Source organism: Denticeps clupeoides, chromosome 4, assembly GCF_900700375.1.
Source record: "Denticeps clupeoides chromosome 4, fDenClu1.1, whole genome shotgun sequence".
Taxonomy (NCBI): domain Eukaryota; kingdom Metazoa; phylum Chordata; class Actinopteri; order Clupeiformes; family Denticipitidae; genus Denticeps; species Denticeps clupeoides.
In genome coordinates, this window is record NC_041710.1 from 22,843,646 (window position 1) to 22,865,268 (window position 21,623).

Genomic DNA, 21,623 nt, shown 5'->3' on the forward strand with positions numbered 1-21,623 from the left:
ATATAGAACTCACTTTATAGATATTAGCATTTTGTATTAGAATTCCATGAAAATTGAGTTTAGTTATACAATATGCTGCTCAAAGAATGTGACTTCTGATCTTTTGAAATCTCAGATTCACAAATTCTATTATTATTTTCAGTCTAAAGCAGTAGTCATCATAATAAATTAAAGTCATTTATGCTAAATATATTTGTCTTGACATTTTAAGGTCATTGATTTTTTAGTGAGCAAGGTTATAGCCATCATCATTCAAGCTGTAGTTCTGAAATATCGGGAAAGCTCATTAAAAGAAAGAAATATGCTTTTTAATGGCATGTTATGAGCCTAAAAGAAAAAAAATGAAGCTCAACAGAAGTCCAGAAGAGTCTTCTTCAGGAGTCCAGCATCAGTTCCTCAGGTCATTCCTGACTCATCCAGGATGAGACGTGGGAATGTAAGCTGTACGAACACAAAATAACTTAAGGCAGCAAGGAGCGAGGTTTGCCAAAATTTTAATGTCAAAGTCAAACTGGTTCATGTAACATACCAAACTGTTCAATGCCTGCTTCTTGCCATCATAACAAATGCATTTCATCTCGTAATTACACCACAAGAGCCACAAAGTTTCTCTAATGTCAGCATAGAAACAGAGAAGTGAAAAAAAGGAAAAAAACATTATTAATTCTTATAAGTGCAGAGTTGAAGAACTTTCAGCATGCCTTTCTGGTTAAAGTTTTTTTTTTTCTTTCTACAGGATAGCTCTAATATGATGGATGGGAGGAATCAGGGTTATGTCCAAGGGAAAGTAGAAGTGCTTTTTGTTTTTGCCTTTAAAAAAATCCTGTGTGTGTGTGTGTGTGTGTGTGTTTATGTGTGCAAGAAAGAGTTTAGATTTCAGACTCCTTGCCATAATCCCTTCAACCAGTCCCATCAGTTTGCAGTATGTGAATCAAAATTGTAAGTAAACGTGCAGTAGAAAAAAAAAGATTGATTCATTCGTTCATTCATTCATTCATCCAGACTCACTCATTCATTCATGGGATGCCCCTCGTGTTCACAGTTCTGAAACATCCCTCAGACACCCTACAGTAATTTTACAGTAATACTTACAGACTGCATTAAAACAGCAGTTATTATAGAACCAGAAAAGAAAAGGAGGTCTTCTCTCCACAACTGTGCAGGTCCTTGTTTACACAGATTCCGTGTCTTCGTGTCGTACTTTTTTTTTTTTTTACTTTTTGCACATTTTGTCATTGTTTTATCCAGGCACTGAAAATTGAAGACCTCCTGATTGGTGCAGTTGGTGGTTTCCTGATTCCAGGATGGCTGGAAGAGCTGGTGGGGATTTTGGCAGAGCTGGGGATGGGGGGGCTCTGAGCTCCAGATGCTGCACGGTTGACAGCAGCACCACAGTGGACCATTTTGGGGTTGTTAAACATGGACTTGTAACCATATTAATTACAAAAAATGATTATTTTACACACATTTCACCAACTAATCTGAACTGATTGTTTGGTGTGATTGAAAACAAACAAATGAAAAGAACAAATCCCTTCTTTTTATCCTTATAGTTCTGCGCGGGGCGGGGGGGTCACTGAGGACAGAACAATCATTTTCAAAAAGTGGGAGGTGAGAAACTCACCAACCTTGTGGCCATGAAGTCACAAATAAGCAGCGAGAGAGAGCAGCCTCCCTCGGGGGCCGAGGGACACCAGTGCCGCTGGGCGCTGATGGAAGGAGGACATTCCTTACGGCCTTGTTGTACCTGAGCGGTGTCGTCTTACGACGCGACTTCCTCACGCCCGCATGCTCTCTTCGCACCGGTTCCAATCGACGGTTTCCCCCCGTCTCTGATTTGCGAGGGACGCTGGTGCTCCTGGCCTTTGACTCTTTTCCTCAGACACAGCACCACAGACACACACACACCGATTCAAAGAGAGGTTCTCACAAAAAGGTATCATTGTAAGCGTTTGCTTATTGTCATGCAGTATCATTTGTACAGATTTGGTTTTTATCTACGATGTCTACGTTAAAGGAATGCAACCGATTCCTTGTTTAAGTTATATTATCTTTGTACCTAAAAGTTCAATTGAATGCCCCCATGGATACTGTTTGAAAGATGAGTGGTTATTCAAAGGTTTTTATAAGTTCATATATATATTTATATATATGGGAAGAGAAATAAGCAGGCAAAATCCTAAGGCTATACACCTTTGTAAGCAGTGTCTACACAGATGCACACAGCTAAAGAGTGTGTTGCAAGCGGTGTGTGTGTGTGCATCAACGTGGGTTTCTGTGACATGTGCGTGTAAGAGGCGTATGGATGTGTGTGTTTTCAGGACTACGCAAGAGTAAAAAAAAAAAAAAAAGTCAGGACTTCAGTTTTAGTGGCTTGAATCGGCAACAAAAACCACCAAGTCACGTTTATGGACCATCTTCAGATGATAGGATATTTGTCACAGTCCACAACTGCATATCTGCGGGAGATCTGATTTCCACTCCCCATTCTGAAGGCTTTCATAACAGAAAACAGAGCGACGGTCATCTTGACAGGATATACGAGGAAGACGATTCCTCCGTGCTATAAGATTTTATTAAGATATTATGTGACTGAACTGATCCTTATAATACTGTTTGTTAAGAACCTAAAAGTGCTACGTCAGTATGTCAATAGGTGAGACGTGGGTCTGTTAGTTACCTCAGAAATGTCTTCAGTGTCATTCTAATGCAAACCTGCTTCAGTTTCTGACTTGATTTTGACCCGGCCTGCTGGGTTTTTAGGCTCCGCCCAGTCAATGCAATTCCCTCAGTGGCCACTGGGGATGGGGGGGGGCAACACATGCACAAGAAGAGCTCATTCGCACAAGCATGAACCAAGCTGGCGCTGGGCCTGCAGTTTTGTTCAGTTCTACATAAATACGCGTCTTGGTTTGCATCCAGAGTGAGAAATGGATGTCTGGTAGTGTCCTTATGATGATTTTAATTGGCTGTGGGGCCAATTTGTTTGTGAAGTTTTTAGGGTCCTTCAAGTTCAAATGAATTTAGTTTATAAACGGACCATTCCAAGTTTTTTTTTTTGTTCTCCTTGCTTTCAGTTTTTCATGCTTTTCCGGTCTCTTTTCCTAAACCGTGGCTCACAAGTAGACCTCCGTGCGTGATAGCGTGAGGCAGGAGGAGGTCTTGTAGTCCGTCCGTGTGAGTGGTATGACCTCGCGGGGATGGGGCTCCTCCTCCTCAAGCCGGCTGTGACCAAATCCAGCACTGCTGAAGGTGTCGTAGGATGCCGAGGTCATCTTGCGGTTGAGAAGGTTGCGGTTGTGGTCGCCGACGTTGCGGTTGCGATCGCTCAGGTGGTTGCTGGTGGACATCGGGTCCCGGGCGTGACGCTGGCCTCGCCTTCTGGCACTGCCGCCGCGGTCAGACCCCTCTCCGTCCTCATCGTCCGCATCTGGGTCGCTGTCATCGTCTTCGTTGTTGTTGTTCTTGTCCCCGACTCCACCGGACGAGGTGAAGGTGGACAGACGTGGCGGATCGTTGCCGTGGCGGCGGCGCGGTGAAGACTGCACAGGCATCCAGCAGGTGTCGGAATGGCCGAACTCATCGCACTCCCGCGTGCACTTCCCTGTCAGAGCCACGTCTGGCAGCTGCCTGGGGTCTGCAGATGAAGAGAGAATCAGCATGACTGTGACCCGTTACTGTGACACGAAGGACATATTGATCATAAATGCTTATAATAACTGTTCTTAATTGCTGTTCATGTTCATTGCCACGACAAATGGCAAATGTCATTTAGAGGTCACACGAATCCAAAAGCTAAATCCCCAGTGACATGAATATGTAGAGAAAATCTCCTTGGTTTTAAGAGGCACTACTGCATCTGGTTCAAACAATAAAACGTTTCTGATGCTCAGGGAAACACATTTTGAAGTGAGCATCAAATTCGGATGCGTTCCATCAAAGGTAAAAATAAAAGATTCCAGAAATAAATTCCCCGCAATGCTCCATTTACCACCATTATTACAAATGAAGCATCAAAAATGTTACAGCCTGAGCTGCAATATTTGGTGCCACAGACACGTCGCTTTGTACACCACCAATTCCACAAACAATAAGAATAATAGCCGTTACTCAATTAATTTAATCCGACTGTCATATTTTTGGCCCCGTCTCTGTAATCGTAGGTGGGAGCCGAAATGCTGGAATCAAAAGAATGCAACAAAAAGGCATGTAAGCAAGGAGACTGATCAATCTTGACAACCAGTGAAATTGTGTTTATTTGTGTTCAGTCCACCCTATGGCACACACACACACACACACACACACACACACGCTCGCACACACACAGGGAGATGATATTGCCACACCTTCACTCGTGAGCATTTTTGTCCAATCGCCTTAGTCCAGTGGGACGTTTGGTGGCGCGGTGGGGCTTTTAATAGTGTAATAATGAGGAGAAATCTCCACACTAATTAAAAACTACATATGCTTTGTGTGCAATCGAGGACGTGGAAAGAAGCTCCATCACCGAGCTGGTCTTTGTTAATGAAGCGAGGTTCCCAGCAGGGAGCTCGCACACAGAACATGGCGCGTCGCGTGATGAGTCGCGTCGATCTGAGGGGAGAGTAACGATGGCAATATCTCCATCGGATGCCAAACATTTTTATGAAATTCCGGAGAAGCCCTGGCGTGTGCGAGGTTTATAAGATCCATTGTTCAAGGCTGTCACCTCCAGGAGCAATGCGCGTGTGTGGGCGCGTGTCGGTGTGCCACATGCGAGTCGCGCAGCAGACTTTGTTCAAGGTCTTTTTCTTTTCACTGCGGAATTCTTTGCTGCTTTTGTTGCTCTAAGCCGGCTGTTTGGTTATATGGGCTTGCTGTAAAACTGCTTCGTGTCTTTCGAGGCACAAGGGGAAAAAAAAATGATATCTATATATTTATACATGTACATAAAGTTTTACAGCACTCTGTAAAGTCGCTTCTGTTTAATTGTGACTATTCATCACGGTGGTGAGGAGCTTCGCCTGGGCCTCTCACCGTTCTCCACGTGCTCCTCCTCCCCGACGCTCCCCTCCGGCGTGGTCCTCTCGTAGCCGTCTTCGGGGAGGGGCAGGGCGCCCAGACGGGGCCCAGACGAGCTCTTGCTGCTGGGCGTCTCCGAGTCCTCCAGCCCGCTGTCGTAGCAGCCCTGGTCCTGGGTTTGACTCACCACTGAGAAGGTGACCCGCCTCAGGGTCTGCTGTGGAATGAGGAAGATCAGCACAGGTTAGAATGTAATGTGGGCACGTCTGGCCACTCTAATTGTTTTGACCTTACGGTGATCAGTCTGGCCTGAGACTATAGGCAATTAAATGTGCAAATTGGGTAGTGTAATATTAAGAGCCTACAGGAGATTTTGGAAGTTTCTGGACAGCTGACAGTTTGTAATAAAATTCTGTACTGTTCTGGGTAACGTGGTTCTGATTGCAAAAAGTTAACCAGTAAACACACCGCATGAGCTATACACTCGCTCACACGCACACACACAGCACATGACAACCCCGGCACTACTGAATGACGCGCAGAGGGAGGAGAGCTGCCTCTCTGGCGGAACATTAAAAATTACACGCTGAAACTGGAGCATGTGTTTTATTACTGAAACAAAGGCCCACAGGAATCCGCAGCTGAAAGGGAAATCTGGTCGCCTTTCATGATTTTAATCCTAGAGAATCATAGGCACAGGCGTGCAGATGTGTTGCACACTCATCCACAGCAAGTGAGTTTTTGAAGACATGGGTCGACCCCGAAGCGACTGAAATTGATAAGCAAGAAATGATGTGTTTTATTCCATGACGATTAAAGAAATGCGCTGGGGGGCTATGGGACGTGGCTGAGGATTAATTGCATAGAAGAACACAGTAAACGCATCATTCATATTAATATTCATGCAGTCAGAATGGCCGAGCGGCCTAAGGCGCCAGATTCAAGGTGATATTCCTTCCAAGTACCTGGGCTTTCTGGTCTCCTCATGGAGGCGTGAGTTCAAATCCCACTTCTGAGGTTAGCTTCGGGCAACACCCTCTCTTTTCTTTAGGTTGTAAACCCAGACGTGCTCCCCTGGCTGGAGCTCATGCCCCTTGGCTTGGAGGTCATAAGCTTGCTTCTGTCTGAGCCCAGTCTGCCACGGGCTAACTCATTCGGGCCAGTGGTTTGCACAGTGGGTAAAAAATCGGACCCGGAATCGGAAGGTTGCTGGTTCGAATCCAGAAACCGCCAAGGTGCCACCGAACAAAGCACTGTCCCCTGCACACTGCTCCCCTGGCACCTTCCATGGCTGCCCACTGCTCACTAAGGTTGGTTTGGTTTTAAAGCAGAGGACACATTTTGTTGAGTCACCGTGTGCTGTGTTTCATAAGGACAATCACTTAAAACTTCAAATCCATTCCTTTCTGTCACACAGAGCACGATATTTAATTATGCTCTTATGCACACTATTTCCACATTCTGGATGATTGAAACTAGTCGGTATGCAGAGTACTGTACTTAATTAAAAATGTGGAGAATCTGTGCTTTTCTTGAATAGTGTTTATTGGGGATCATACAACTTTCACATTTGAAACTCAAATATCGTACTTTTTACTTCACCACATTTCTGTCAAGGTTTCCGCTACTCTTTGCATTTAATTCTGAAATTGTTTTTTGTGATAGGTTGTCACCCGGGAAAAAAGCAATCAGTAATCATTAGGGTCACGTCACGTCTCATGTATTCTGTAACTGTAAAATTCTGCAATACGAGGTGAAGGACAGAGACGAAGACAGGGATTCTTCCGTGCCATTTTCGTACCCATGGCCATATCTTGATCACACGTTTACTTTTTTTTTTTAAAGGATTAAAGATTCATTTAGTTTTTCGGTGTGTGCTGTGTCTGCCTAAAATCAACTATTTAATGACCTACAAAAACTCGCCCTCCTACCAGCCTTCCAATACAGTGCCCATAGTCTCATATTAAATGCCATTTATTTGTATTTTTTGTCTGTGTATGTTTCATGAAAAAATATACATATAAACATTTTATGGCATTGCAAGGCCATATGACCATACATTGCACCATACATAAAAATTTCTGCATCTTGTGCACAAAAATCTCCTTCCTCTGGCCTCCCCTAACTTTCACACACACACACACACACACACACACACACACACACACACACACACACACACACTAAAGTCTCCCTCAAGCTTATAGACAGACCATTTTATGATGTACCCGATCAATGCCGTGCCCTTGACCTGCTTATGAGTCCCACTGGTGTTCTCCCCATCAGGGCGATTTATTGACCCATAATTCCCCTCTCCTTCGCTCTGCCATTTTTCCCCCTCTAGTTCCAACTCACTCTCTTCCTTTCGCTTTGATTGGGTGACCACGTGACACCAGGCCCGGTCACGAAGACATTCTGCTTTGGCTGTGTGGAGGTCTATGTTTATCCTGGGTGTAGAATAGGCACGAGCTTGGCTGAAGTAGAGCAGGAGCTCAGTGGAAAGTCTCTCATGTGTAGCAGCAGCTATTTTATTCTATGTTTATCCTGGGTCTAGATTAGGCTCGGACTGAAGTAGAGCAGAAACTGCTTCTCCGGGTTGACCTATTCTCACTAATGAACCAGTGGCACAGAATCTTGCTATGCCGATTTTTTTTTTTTTTTTTACGACCAGTGGTCACAGGTTACGGCAACTGGGACTCTTACTGTGCTAGTTAATGAAGGATCTCACATCACCATGTAGAAGTTTATGTTAACGCCACCTCGAACCTTAACACATAGAAATGTTCTTCCAACAGAGTCAGAGGTTAGGTTGAGGACGTCTTCTGGGTTTTCGAAAGTGGATAAAAGTGAAAAAGACAAGAATGATAGCTAGTTAGTTCTATCCAAAACTGTCGGAAAGGGACAGGATTAACAAACTGCTGTTCCCATTCATTAATTTCCAGTAATGCAAAGGGAATATGAATGTATTTAATACTTGTTTGCTTCATTGAATAGTGCCATTACCATACAGCCTAGGCGAGTTAATACAGGCCTGCAGAAGGGTCGGCAGTAATCAAATATAAGTTCTATTTTTCTTGGAACTGTCTATGGTAGAGCACATTGGTTAATATTGTCATTTGTGTGTGTGTGCGTGTGTGTGTGTGTGTAATGTTGTATTAAAGAGAAAAGCAGCTGTCAGCAGATGCCCGGTTAAAGTGGAAGAGATTGGGCGCTTGGCTGCATTCCAGCCGTGCCACCAATGGCATCATGTCTGTTGGAATATTAATGGTGCCTGACGGCGGGCCTAAAATCCTCCCCTTAATCTGACACAGGCCATTTCCCACATGCTTTATGTTTTTTATGTGTGCACCAAAGTGAGGGCAGCCCTGTGTGTTTGATGGCCTTGGAAGTGTAAAGGTGTTAGGTCCCGGTCCTAGCGGCCCACTGCCACTAGTGGCCACCAGTGGACTGTTGTTTATAATTTTCATACATTAAATATGAACAATTAAATATATCTTACTAGTTTGTGTACCATTTTATTTAATTCCTTCATTTTGCAATTATCACTTATAATTGTGCATTTTTATTTTGCACACATAAAGGTAATTTACTTTTACTTTAACAAAAACATTTTGCTCTTTGCAATAAAATGTGAAGACGAGGTTATGTGCAATCATCACAACTGCATCTGTGTGTGCACATCAGTGTGCAGGTACACACTACACAAAGTTCAAACCTGCCATGGCACTAATTAGTAACTAACGCCCGTACCTGACGCTTCAAAGGAAATTAATGAGCTCTGATTAATTAGCCCTTATAGGTACTGTCCTCGTTACATGACTTTGCATATTCAACAGGCAGAGCGTAGATAATGAATAAATGATGACAGCACTCAAGATGAGGACCCTCTAATCATCCCGGACATGCATCAGTGCGAATAGTGGTCTGAGATCTTTATTGATTTATAACACGTACCATAATGACATCCACTATAACACACTGAGCTGTTTAATGTGGCTAAATGCATATGTCAGCATATGAAAATACTGAAACATGAGTTTTAGCACAAAGAAAACCCTGTTTTCATGTACTGTTACTGTTCCCTGTGGGCTAAGATCAATACATTACACTCATTCATTTAGCTGATGCTTTCATGCACACTGGCTTACAGTAACTAATTGCAGGTCCACCCCCCTCCCATTGAACAGTGCATTGCTCAAGGACGCAGTGGTAGCAGCAGAATTATAAGAGTAGGGATCCTGGTTTTTGGATGCTAGCTAAGTTACTGCTTGTTACAGAGCAGCAGCGTGCTCAAAATTACTGGAGGATGAACAGGAACGCAGGGATATCAGTACCTCCATTCGTGTAACGAGGGCCATGCACAAGAAATACAAAGGCGGTGTGTGACCTAAAGTAAATGCATTTGGAAGGCTCATCAGCTTGAGCATACGGATGACTGCGTATGTGTGAAGGCTGCGCTGTGCCCCGCTCTAATGCGGGAGTATAATGTACAAGTGCTTCTGCACTTGCCCGGTACTTCGTCCAATGCTCTGTTTATGCTGCAGGAAAAAGGTCAGTGGTGTGTGAGTGTGTGTGTGTGTGTGGTCCCTCCACTGCAGCACGATAATCACAGCAAAGGCAACAAAGCTCATTTTGCACCATGCTCCATTGTTTAAAAAGGATGCCCCCCTCCCTCTTTTCTGCCCTCTTTCTTCCTCCCCATTCTTTCTATCTTCTCCTCTATATTTTTGTTTCACTCTCATCTTCATCTCTCTCTCTCTCTTTCTCTCTCTCTCTCTCACTCTCCCTCTTTGTCTCTCTCTCATGGCGGGCTCAGTTCCAGGTGATTTAGAGGGAGGCTCAGCAGTATCTGACTATCAGCACTGAGGCTGTGCAAGGAATAATAATCACCATGCAGAGAAAGAGGCACTGCAGAGGGAAAAGGAGAGAGAGAGAGAGAGAGAGAGAAACAAAGAGAGTGAGAGAGAGGCCAAAATAACAGAAGGCACATACCCAAACACAAACATGCACATAAACTGCGCACTTACTGTAGCAAAGCAGCCGTTAGATCAATGAATTGCTAAGTCACTAGTGAGAGAGAGAGAGAGAGAGAGAGAGAGAGAGAATGATAGAGAAGCCTCTAGTGGTTTGAAAGTGAAAATGCTGATTGTTAACATTTTTGTTTGGCCAGTCTTCGATGGTGCAGTCTTTCATTCATCTGACCTTTCAGAAAAAAAACGCATCTTGGTAACACGCCATACATTTTCATTGTAAAGTTTAGTTTTTCTGCATTATCGGTAATTGTGGAAGGCATATGGAATTTCTGTATAGAATTTATGTTGGGAGTAATAAAATGATTTTGGTAGGGTAGTACCATGTATCATGCTATATTGCCACTACTACAATGAGGGGGTACAATATTTGCAGGAGAAAACAAAGTTGTACAAGGAAACTGGGTTTTACGGGGGTTTAATAGTTATCATACGCTTGATAATTCTAGTTCTAAATCTCTTTTGGATGAGCAATGTTCAGAGTCGACACTAGGGGAGACGCTGCTTCTAATTCAATTTCGAAAATTTTGCTGGTCAACTGAAACATTATGAAAAGGTATAGTAAAAATAACCTGTGAACATGATACTATAATTTTACATTTACGTCATATCCGGTCCCCTTGGGGACAGTCCCCTTTCGCCCCTTGATCAAGACTCGGTGGTATTAAGCGGTGTTTGAGCCTTCGATGTTGGGGTCATCTGGTTCACAGATGAATGGTCTCTGTACTTCATGACCTCCCATTGCTTGTGGTTTCATTTTAAAAGTGCAACCCCATTGATTAGTCATTACTGAGTTGTTTGTGCCACTCAGTAATGAAAGAAGGAGTCAAGCACTTTTCATGGCCAACTCATGAAAAATAATTTCCCCTAACAATGCCAATCAATTTATGAGTGGCAAAATTGATTTGAGCAATAATTTATCATTTAGAGTCCATATTTCTGTAAAACCGGAGACTCGATAACCCAGAGACTGTGTTCGTAATAGCCACAGGCACAGAACTTGACTTTAGTGGGTGATCTAAATATGTCACCTCAGAGCAAGAACCTTTCACCTAAAAACATCACCAACACAGGAATTCATATCTGCTGAGGTTGGCAGGAAGGCGTGGCACGTACTTTCTTCCCTCGTGCAATTCAGTGTTGTTGATGTGTGCAGGTGCAGTAAATTATTTAGAGCTGAGGAATCTTCCTCTAAAACACCCTACACTTTAAATCAGCGGGTGGGCAATTCCCAGGCTCTAATTCAAAAAAGGACGTTTTACAATTTGAGCGTCTTAACACTTTGCATTTGTGGAAGGACGGCCTTTGAATTTACCAATTACACCTTATGACCACTTCTGAAAGGAGAATTATGTCTTATGGAGCGCATCTTGGTAGGCAATCTTTCAGACATTAGAGCGCCCATATTTTAAACGAAAACTGTGCACTACTGACTGTATCTTGAATGGAGCATTATATTTTTGATTTAATGTGGCCGAGTTAAAAGGAAAAAGTTTTCCATGCGACTAAATCATTCTTTTCCAGATGTGCTGCTAAATGTCATACATTTACATGCTAATGCGTGCATCTGTGACAGGATCCGGAAAACAACAGCCCTCTGTGTAGTGTGCGTCTCTGTCCCAGTGAAATAAATACCCGGTAGTGATGACAAGGACAGTCCCCCCACATGCCGTCTCCTATTGTCCATTAAGAGTCACCAACCGCTCTGAACAATGCTCACACTGTGAATGGCACAGAAGACATTAATGACAGAATAGTGCGCTCTTTTGTATACGTGTGCTCGCTAGGATAATGAACAGAAATAAGGATGTTGAGTCTGTTATAAGTCACGGCGTCCTACACCCACGCAGAGCTCAGTGATGAACGAAACTGGTACCAGATAATGCCCTTCAGCCATTTAAGCAGTGTGTGGCTCTAGATGCGAGTGACGGACACACACACACACACACAGCTCAGAAAGTTCATAATTTGTCATTTTCTGAAGCCCATTTCACTGCCACTGGGGGAAGTTCATCCATCATGTGTGTGCACCGATTTGATTTTCACTTGTGCATAAGAACAGTTTATGAGCTTTTCTCAGATCCTGTAAAATACACCAGAGAAGCCTGGAGAATAAGTCTGGCACAGCCCAGTCACCTGTAACTTCTCAAGGCCTTGAACAGACTCCTTCAAGTGGATGCACAACAGACGGCACTGAAACCTCTGCTTTATTCGAATCTCTGGTATGTGTACTGAAGCCATTGACTAATAGACTGAATTCAAATGCAGGCATTCAAAGTGCTTCAACATTTTAAAATAGAGACATGTAACAAATGAGAAATGTCCTAATGTTGTGTCACCTCGCCGTGGGACTATTTAGGCAATACACTATCCAACAGGGCCCTGTGGATCTGTAATAAGCTCAAATTTCCATTTTCTCTTTCCCTTTCACCTTCAGCTCTTACTCATAATGCAGTGTTAGAGTTCACGCTTCGTTTGAACTCCTACATGACAGTTTAAGCAGCAGAGACAAGATGTGAGGAGCATCAGCTATCAACTACAATCAGCTTCTGAAGCATGCAGGCTTCTCTACATTCATTCATATATTAAACTTTTGCAGTGCAAATGAATGAAGACAAAACAGCCGGGAAGTTCAGATATAGCTTCTGCCATGAATTATGCCTTCTGTGGGTAAATAGGAATAGAGGTTTAAAGAGTTGGGGAAGGAGGCCAGGGGTGGTTCATCTCACAGTCAAATCTGACTGCTGTATTACTGTCATGATTGTGGTGCACACAAATGGTGCACACAACAAAATGTGTCCTCCGCATTTAACCCATCACCTTAGGAGCAGTGTTTGGGGACTGTGCTATACTCAGTGGCAGGTCAGGCTTCAAACCGGGATTCAACGTTACGATTACGGGTCAGTTTCCTTAACTGCTACTTCTTTACATCAACGTTATATAGCGAGTTGCGATAAATGAAATTTATGCTGCGCCTGAAATCGCATACTATATACTATTGTGACGAGCCGTCAGTAGACGAGAAGTGCCCAGATGACCTACTACTTCCAGCCAAATTCTGTAGTAGGCATTCGGTGGACACTTCACTATCCCGTAAGGCATCGGGAGAGGCGGCGTCATATTCAAATCCTATTGACATGCGGCGATACAATACTGTTTTAACGGTAGCGCCGTACGTACAAATTCAAATGTATTACCTACTCAAGTAGTATGCGATTTTGTTTAAAAGATGCTCTTGTTTTATAACACTCTTGATGAGTGTATGGTTATATGTATATAAAAAGTAATCTTTGAAACAATTCATATTGTGTTGGCTGGTCTATAGTAACAGCAAACCAGAAATCAGAATATCTGCTGAGGGTTTTAAGTCATTCATAATGTTTTAAAGTCTAAATATTTGCAACTTCCTTGACATATTGTTTCTTTTTAGCCTGAATTAGATTGAATTAGATCAGATGAATATATATTACCTGTTTATTTTAGTATGATCATTACGTATATAAAGGATTTTTCTTAAAAAGCTAATAATAATAATAATGCTTTATCGCTGCAATATCGTTATCACAATATTCATCAACAATATTGCATATCGCATATTTTCCCAATATTGTGCAGTCCTAATAGAAAGAGCCAGAGAAAGTAAAATAAAATAAAAAATAACACACTAGTAAAGTGAAATAGTAACAGAAACAATTTATAAAAGTACAACATTTTTGTATCATAAATGTGTGCTTGTATATATGCACTGATATATAAATACACATACATTTTTCGATGCGTGGCGATGTGGAAATGAAAGATTCTGAATCTATTTAAAAATGTTACTAATTGATTATTGTTCGCAAAACCAGCGAGATGCACCCATCTTACCACTGTCCTGGTAAGACAATAATGTTGTGTATCAGTCTCGGACACTCCGAGACTGATAAGATCAGCTTTTCCACCATTCCCGCTCTGGGTGTGTGTGTTTTGAAGAAGCAGAACGGACACTAGCCTGCTTATTCCATTGGTCACACGAAAATGCATCATGGTGCGCTGCAAAACTTCAACCTTAATCGCTATGCATGCACAAGGTCAGCGTGGTGTGCAAGATATTGTTTGAAAGTCTTGCATTAAAGTATTTGTGAATATGGCAAGCTGTATTTATGTCCTTATTTATTCCACTTAGTTAAGCCAGAAAGCATCACTTGAGCTGCTGGTGCAGAATTTACTGTTCTATTTTATGCTTCTATTTATACATATTTTTTTGTCAAAGATATTGAGACCTTTGCTGAAATTACAGGTTTTAGACTCTTCATTATTTAGTTTTGTATAAGAATAAGTAGTTTATGTTGTTCAAAATAATGTATGTGTCAAAGCTGTGATTTCAGCACAATTTATTTTTATTTCACAGCTGTAAAAATAAGAGAAACTGGAAGTAAATTCATTTTGGTTACAAATATGAGGGCGGAGAAATCAATAATCGTTTTATAACCGCATCACGGCCTTCTGAATCGCAATTGTGAGGTGCCTAAAGATTCCCTAACATATATATACAATCTTAGAATTCAGTTTCATGTCCTCATAGCTTCAACACAGAGTGAAAGAGCAGTGCTGCTGCGACCGTTGAGATAGGAAAACACATGAATCGTACCAAAGAACCAGTCAGGATGCACCTCTGTATCGAAAACAATGGCCTCCCAGTGACTTCCCACATTAATTCTAATTCATGCTCGTCACAATGACGAGCATGCACACACAAGACCTCAGACATGCCGACGACATAATCCAGTCGGGGACACAGAAGCCCCTAAATGTATTGCAGGGGTCTGTGGTTGCCGTGACAAGGGCTGCAATATGTGTGTGTGTGTGCGCGCTCGCCCCCGTGTGTGACATAGAGGGACATTATGACACAGAGCCTACTGGTCTCTTTCTGTCATCCCACCAGTTCTATTCTCTTCCAGGCGCAACTGCTCATCCTTATAGAACAAACGACTGAAGTCATTCTTGCCTGTTGGACCCGACCAAAAAAAAAAAATCTTTTATGCAAAAAATCTTTATCATATCAAAAGTGTGTCACTCATTAGCAAGCATGCCATCATGCTGATCTGAAGCAAAGAGACAATGCGTCTTTTATGAAAAGGGTCATGTTGCTCACGTTGGCCACATCACCATTTTCTATATACAGCTGTTTAATGTCTCAGCCATGCTGTCTAAAGCATCTCCTTTGTTCGGGGCCACGTCAACAATGACTCAAAACTTGTGTCGTGAAATGACGCATCGCAAGCAGATTGTGGCTCATTTTAAATTAAGAGCAGGCAAATGTTTGTTCTCTCAACTGGACACACGAGCAAAGATGCGTGGCTGCACAGCAGAAGCTCCTGACAGGCGTGACTCTTGCCCACTCGGGCTCCTTCTGCCACCGTGCAGGGGTGTGAGCGAATCGTGATGCGTCTGAGCGGTACACTGTGCTGTGGTGACTGCTGAAGAGTCAGTGTTTGCGAGTGAGTCAAACCTGAGACTTTTCACCTCCTTCACTTTGGCAAACCTCTCAACTTGCAGTATTGAAAGTGGTTTTCCGAGTAAAACGATGCAATAAACTTGTACAAAAAAAATGACTCAAGTGGTGTATCACACAGTTTAACAAGCTCACTTCTGTCTTTATATATGAAGAATAATAATAATAACCCTCACAATAACAACACTTCTTTTCCAACATGTTGTATATCGCTTGTCATCTTGAGCGCATTCTCTTTCATCGCACCAATTAAGCATCAACACTTCATCTCCAGGGAAACGTGTTTGTGGCCGTAATTGGCCAATTGATTTGCATGGTTTTGATTTAATTCTCAAGGAGTGAGGAAGTTTATTTTTGGGTTACGCAGCTTGTTGCTGTGGCCTAAGGGGCTCTGAGCATATGAGAGGGTGTGTAGGCACTGGATGGATAGATGGATGGAGGGATGATTCTACTTTCTTTACATTTAAACAAGATAGAAAAGCACAATACACAGACAATGCATTACATCATGATATCTGACAAATGCAGCACAATACTGGAACCAATGTCACAAAATGTGGTCTTCATCAGATCTTAAAATGACTTAAACCCCGAGATGGTTACATCAGGTGCAGGAAGCTCATTCATGGCTTTTCAGCATCTCACATAAGTGAGAACACCCCTCACATTTTTGTAAATACTTTATCACTGACAACACGTAAGATATGACACTTTGCATACAATGTAAAGTAGTCAGTGTACAGCTTGTATAAGAGTGTAAATTTGCTCAAAATAACTAACCACTCAGCCATTAATGGTGGCAAAGTGAGCATAACATACAGTATGAGTATACATCTGGATTGGGTTGGAGGTCAGGTCTCCCCTTTTTGTTAAGTACAAAACTCCACATGTGTTCAGTCATAGTTTTGATGCCTTCAGTGGGAATCTGCCAATGTAAATGGTCATGAAAATAAAGACACACTGAATGAGAACTGTGTCCAAACTTTTGGCCCTGTACTGTGTGTGTTTGTGTGTGTGTGTGTGTGTGTGTGTGTGTGTGTGTGTGTGTGTGTGTATATATATATATATATATATATATATATATATATATATATTTCAAAATGTCCAAATTGTGTCCTATTAGCCATTTCCCCTCATGGTGTCATGTGACTCATTAGTGTCACAAGGTCACAGGTGTGAATGGGGAGCAGATGTGCCTCATATTTACATTTAAATTTACAACATTTATCAGACGCCTTTTTCCAGTATGACTTACAGTCAGTAGTGACATGGACAGTCCCCCTGGAGGCTCTCAGGGTTAAGTGTCTTGCTCAGAGACACAATGGTTGAACCTGCGACATCTTCTGATACAACTCACCCTATCTAGAGGTTGTCTTTTGAAAACAGACGTATGAGTACTGCCTGCATGGCTGCGAAGGTGGGGGGGTCAGCCTGCTCAGACTATACGGAGCACACTGCATCAAACTGGTCTGCATGGCTGTCATTCCAGAAGGAAGCATCTTCAAAAGATGATGCACAAGAAAGCACGCAAACACGTTGGCTGAAGATAAGCAGACTAAGGACGGGGACTGCTGGAAGTCTCTGATGAGACCACAAACAAGAATTACAAAACAAGAATGACCATCAAGGCCAACATGTACTGTATCATACTGAAGCAGAACATGATCAACCTCCATTCGGAGACTGGGCCTCTGGGCCGTATTCCGACATGGTGACGACCCCAGACACACCTCCAAGATGACCCCTGCCGTGCTAAATTAACTGAGGGTAATGATGCTGGACAGGCCAAGCATGTCTCCAGACCTAAACCCTACTGAGCATCTCTGGGGAATCTTCAGAGGGAAGGTGGAAGAGAGCAAGGTCTTCGGCCACCATCATGGAGAAGTGGAAGAGGAATTTTTTGGTGACCGCCTGTGAAGCTCTAATGAACTCCATGACCAAGAGAGATAAGGCAGCGCTGGGAAATTATTGGTGGCCACACAAAATATCGACACAATTTGAGCACAATCTGGACATTTTCATTTAGGGGTGTACTCACCTTTGTTGTCAGCGTGTTTAGTTATTTTGAGCAGATTTACACTCTTCTAGAGAACCTGTACATTGACTTCAGTGTTGGTTTAGTGTTGATTTAATACAATATTTACAAAAATGCTTGTATGCAGACTACAAATAAAACAAATACATGGACAAGATTAATCAATGACACCATGGAATAAACCCATATAAAGAAAGAAGATGACCGGAAATATGATACAGATATGGATAACAATCATAAATGCCATATGGGCTTGACTAATGAAAACAATGAGTATGGAAAAGTCCTGTGAAAGCTGCAAAGTGGTGCTATAGGCAAGATGTGACAAATTTAGGTAGATTTTGTAATATCAGTCTAAATTTACCACATATCACTTAAATATCATGAAATATCTATCTAGTGTTCTCATCTATCATGAAAACGATTAAGAAGCAATTTAATTTATTTATTTTCTGGACCAACTAGATTAGTTATGCAGGCATAATTATATATGAGTTTAAATATTGCTTTAACTGTGTTTAATCAAGGCTGAAAATTTTAATGGTCCATTTAGAAAAGAAGACAACGGGACACATTGTTAAAAGTCATTGCCTCATTAATTTAATCACCAATAAAATGCACTGATCTGCTAAACACACGAGCAACATAAATTGTTGTAATTGTCTGGAAATAAACTTAAATACCTAATATACAGCATTGTATAGATCCCATTGTCTGCAATAAAATTCCTTGAGGCAAAATGGAGTGGGATAAATCTTGAGTAGGAAGCTGATAACAGGGAGAAAGACGTGGGCAACCTTGGCTGTAGAATACCAAGATGCCACTCATAATAAAAAAGATGCAGCAACCCGGTGCCCCAGATTATATCATCTACATGCTTGCGTGGTCAATGTTCAAAATTCTTCAAACACTGAAACACTGTAGTTTGTATTCAAACATGTACAACACCGAATGCTGAACATTTTAAACCTTTGCCTTCCTCTTTTATGATGTTGTATGTTTTTTTAGTTTTTTTCTAGTTACCACTAGTAACTGAGTTAATAGCAGTGTTATAGTATTATAAAAGTAACTAGTTACTGTACAAAGTACAAAGCGAAGTGATTGTCACATGTGATACACAGCAGCACAGCACACGGTGCACACAGTGAAATTTGTCCTCTGCATTTAACCCATCACCCTGAGTGAGCAGTGGGCAGCCATGACAGGCGCCCGGGGAGCAGTGTGTGGGGACGGTGCTTTGCTCAGTGGCACCTTGGCGGATCGGGATTCGAACCGGCAACCTTCTAATTATGGGGCCGCTACCACTGCCTCATGGGGAAAGTAACTTACTGGGTCAAGTAACTTGTAATTGTAACTGGTATTGTAACTGGTTATGAATTAAATGTGACTTTCCTATAATAGGATTAATAGGACTTTCAAATTGGATCCACTGTTTAAACATGCTCCAGTTATAAAAAGATAAGCAACAGCTATATGTAGGTATAAGCTTGATCTGATACAATATTCAAGATTCAAGGGGTTTGTTGTCACAGTATACGGTTTCATTTTAATATTGAGATTGGATCCTGATAATGACGTCATTTACGTATTGGGTATCTATCAGACGGGGCCAATCCACTTACCGATCCATTTTTTAATCCAAAATATGAGACAAACACAAAGCCGGGTTCAGACTGAACGCGGCAAGCACTGAAACCTACTATTCTGTATGGCATGCACATCTGAAGAGTGATTTTAAATGCCGTGACAAGCAGCATGCCAGCTTCTGCCCACACTGCGGTGACTTCAGTTGAACTTTGAGCTCATATTGTTGCTCAACCGATAGAAACAAAGAATCGAAGATGACTCTAAATCCAAGATGGAGAAGAGCTTGGTTATAGCAGTGGTGAATTTGACATGGGCTTAGGTCTGTCTGCAGCTGACATGATGTGGCATGAGATCTACGAACCGCTGCAGTGGCGGACAATAAACTGACTACTTTCACGTTGGTCAACTATATGTATATACTATACTACTATTGCTACTAGTAATGAACCACCAGATCATTTTTAGTAATGTAAAGAGCTGATTGATTTTTTATTTAAAATAACATGATTGTGAATAATAATCGGGTCAATAATGCTAACAGTCCAAAAAAGTCCTGTCATTTTCTACAGCTGTACTGTGTTCATTTTACATACTGAAGACCGACTTGAGCTGGAATTATATAGAAGCTTCACATTTATAGCATTTATCAATCAGAACATCTTACAACACAGTAGTTAACAGGGACAGTCCCAATGGAAACACTCAAGGTTAAGTGTCTCGCTCAGGGACACAGTGGCAGGAAGTGGGGACTGAACCTGTGACTTTGTGGTTTTCTGGTTCAAAGTGTGTCTAACGAGTGTCTAACCCACTTGGCTACTACCACCCATGTGTGGTTTTAAGGGAATCCAGGCAATCTCAGACTGGGAAACAGACTGGGAACTCCATAACCAAGAGGGTTAAGGAAGTGCTGGAAAATAATGGTGGCCACACAAGATTTTGACACTTTGAGCACAATTTGGACATTTTCACTACACAAGGTTATACTCACTTTCATTGTCAGTGGTTTAAACATTAATGGCTGTGTGTTTAGTTATTCTGTACACCGACATTCAGGGCTCTTTACATTCAGGGCTCTAGAATGAGACCAATTTGGACTATTTCAATACAACAGTCTAACCCACTAGGCCCCTACCACCCATCAGTGGTTTTAAAGGTCACCTTTTCAGGGCAGGGGTGGGAAATCCTCTGGGCGCACAAAGCATGAGAAAGGGGAGGCACCCTTGCCCCTTGTGACAACATGAGGGCACAAATTCCAGATCCGACTGTCTGGCTAGACAGGCTAGGGGAATTCGTATTAATGTTAAATAATCTCACAAAGTGAAATTTTCATAATAGGGACCTTTAAGGAAATCATAGCTATCTCTGGGAACAAAGCCAGGCAAGTAAATCATTTTCACACAAGCAATGAGAGTGACTTAAAAAGCTTGTGATAACCCTCATGGACTTCGTATAAAAAGTATTCATAAGATCGTTGATTGGATTTGGTTGCCACAAGCGTGAAATGGTGCATCAGTAGAAATTTTAGAACTCTTTTTGTACTCCCACCCAATGTTCATCAGCTTATTACCCATAAAAGTTCTTCATCTCATTAAATTCTTCTATTTTCATAATTGAGTTTTAATTTAGAACTTTTTTTGTGCCCAAAGCAAAAACTGCCAACACAGTCTGAAAGGTGCTGAGAGTTGAGGTGTGAAGAGACGTGACTACCGACTCACAGCAGCACGAAGACTCACTAAATGAAAACAAGAAAACGAAAGGGAGCAAATATATATATACAGCACCCTCGCACTGACAGATGTGAGCGTGAACCCACACGCACTGACGCCAGCGCACCTGACACCCCCATTATTTTGGTCAGACACTGTGTGGGACGGGCCCTCTTTTCCACGAGGTTCTTCCTGCAGACTGGTGCAGGCAGGTGGGACGGATATTGACGTACCTGCACACGCCGCGAACAGAGAGCGGGCCCAGGAACAAGCCCACAGGCCTCAACAGGCCCACTCATTTATGTAAGGGAGCGCGCACACACACAGAGCTCCATAAACGGGGGATCTGAGGTCCATGTCTATGCTTAGACTTGCCTAAAGCAAGAGGGTTTGAAGCAAGGCAACAGACATCCCCAGCTGAACCGCAACCTTCACGCCAGCCCACATAGAGCTTCCAAACGCGCTGACGAGCATTAACGCGCCCATCGTCCAACAGACTCCTGGTGCCCTCAACTCTTCATCTAACCCCCTCAAACGTTCTGTCCCATGTTTAATTTACGATGTCCTACGCCCATCACACACGCCTCGCCCGCTTTCGCTTTCAGCTCCGCCGAGCGAGGCGAAGTGTGATAACAAAGCGCGTGCGAGCAGCGCCAGAGAGCTCCTATTCTCCGAGGATCTGATCCGTATCATTAGTACTCCGGTCCTGACGCCGGCCTTTACTTGGGGTGGCGGGGAGGAGACAATATCGCTGTTCAATGCCCGCG

At 42.6% G+C, this 21,623-nt stretch overlaps 1 protein-coding gene across 2 annotated transcripts in view; it reads right to left on the reverse strand.

Annotated features, from left to right (window-relative positions):
- Positions 1 to 478: 478 nt before the first annotated feature.
- Positions 479 to 21,623, reverse strand: part of LOC114788537 (protocadherin-7-like) — a 33,198-nt gene continuing 12,053 nt past the window's right edge. Inside the window, exons 3-4 of one of the 2 annotated variants that reach the window (XM_028977197.1) lie at positions 5,017 to 5,215; positions 479 to 3,637 (exon numbers count right to left, since the gene is read on the reverse strand). In XM_028977197.1, coding sequence (XP_028833030.1) covers positions 3,117 to 3,637; positions 5,017 to 5,215 — 720 coding nt within the window. In that variant the 3' untranslated portion in view covers positions 479 to 3,116. Of the gene's footprint in view, positions 3,638 to 5,016; positions 5,219 to 21,623 lie in introns of both variants that reach the window. The other variant, XM_028977195.1, reaches the window with a different exon arrangement.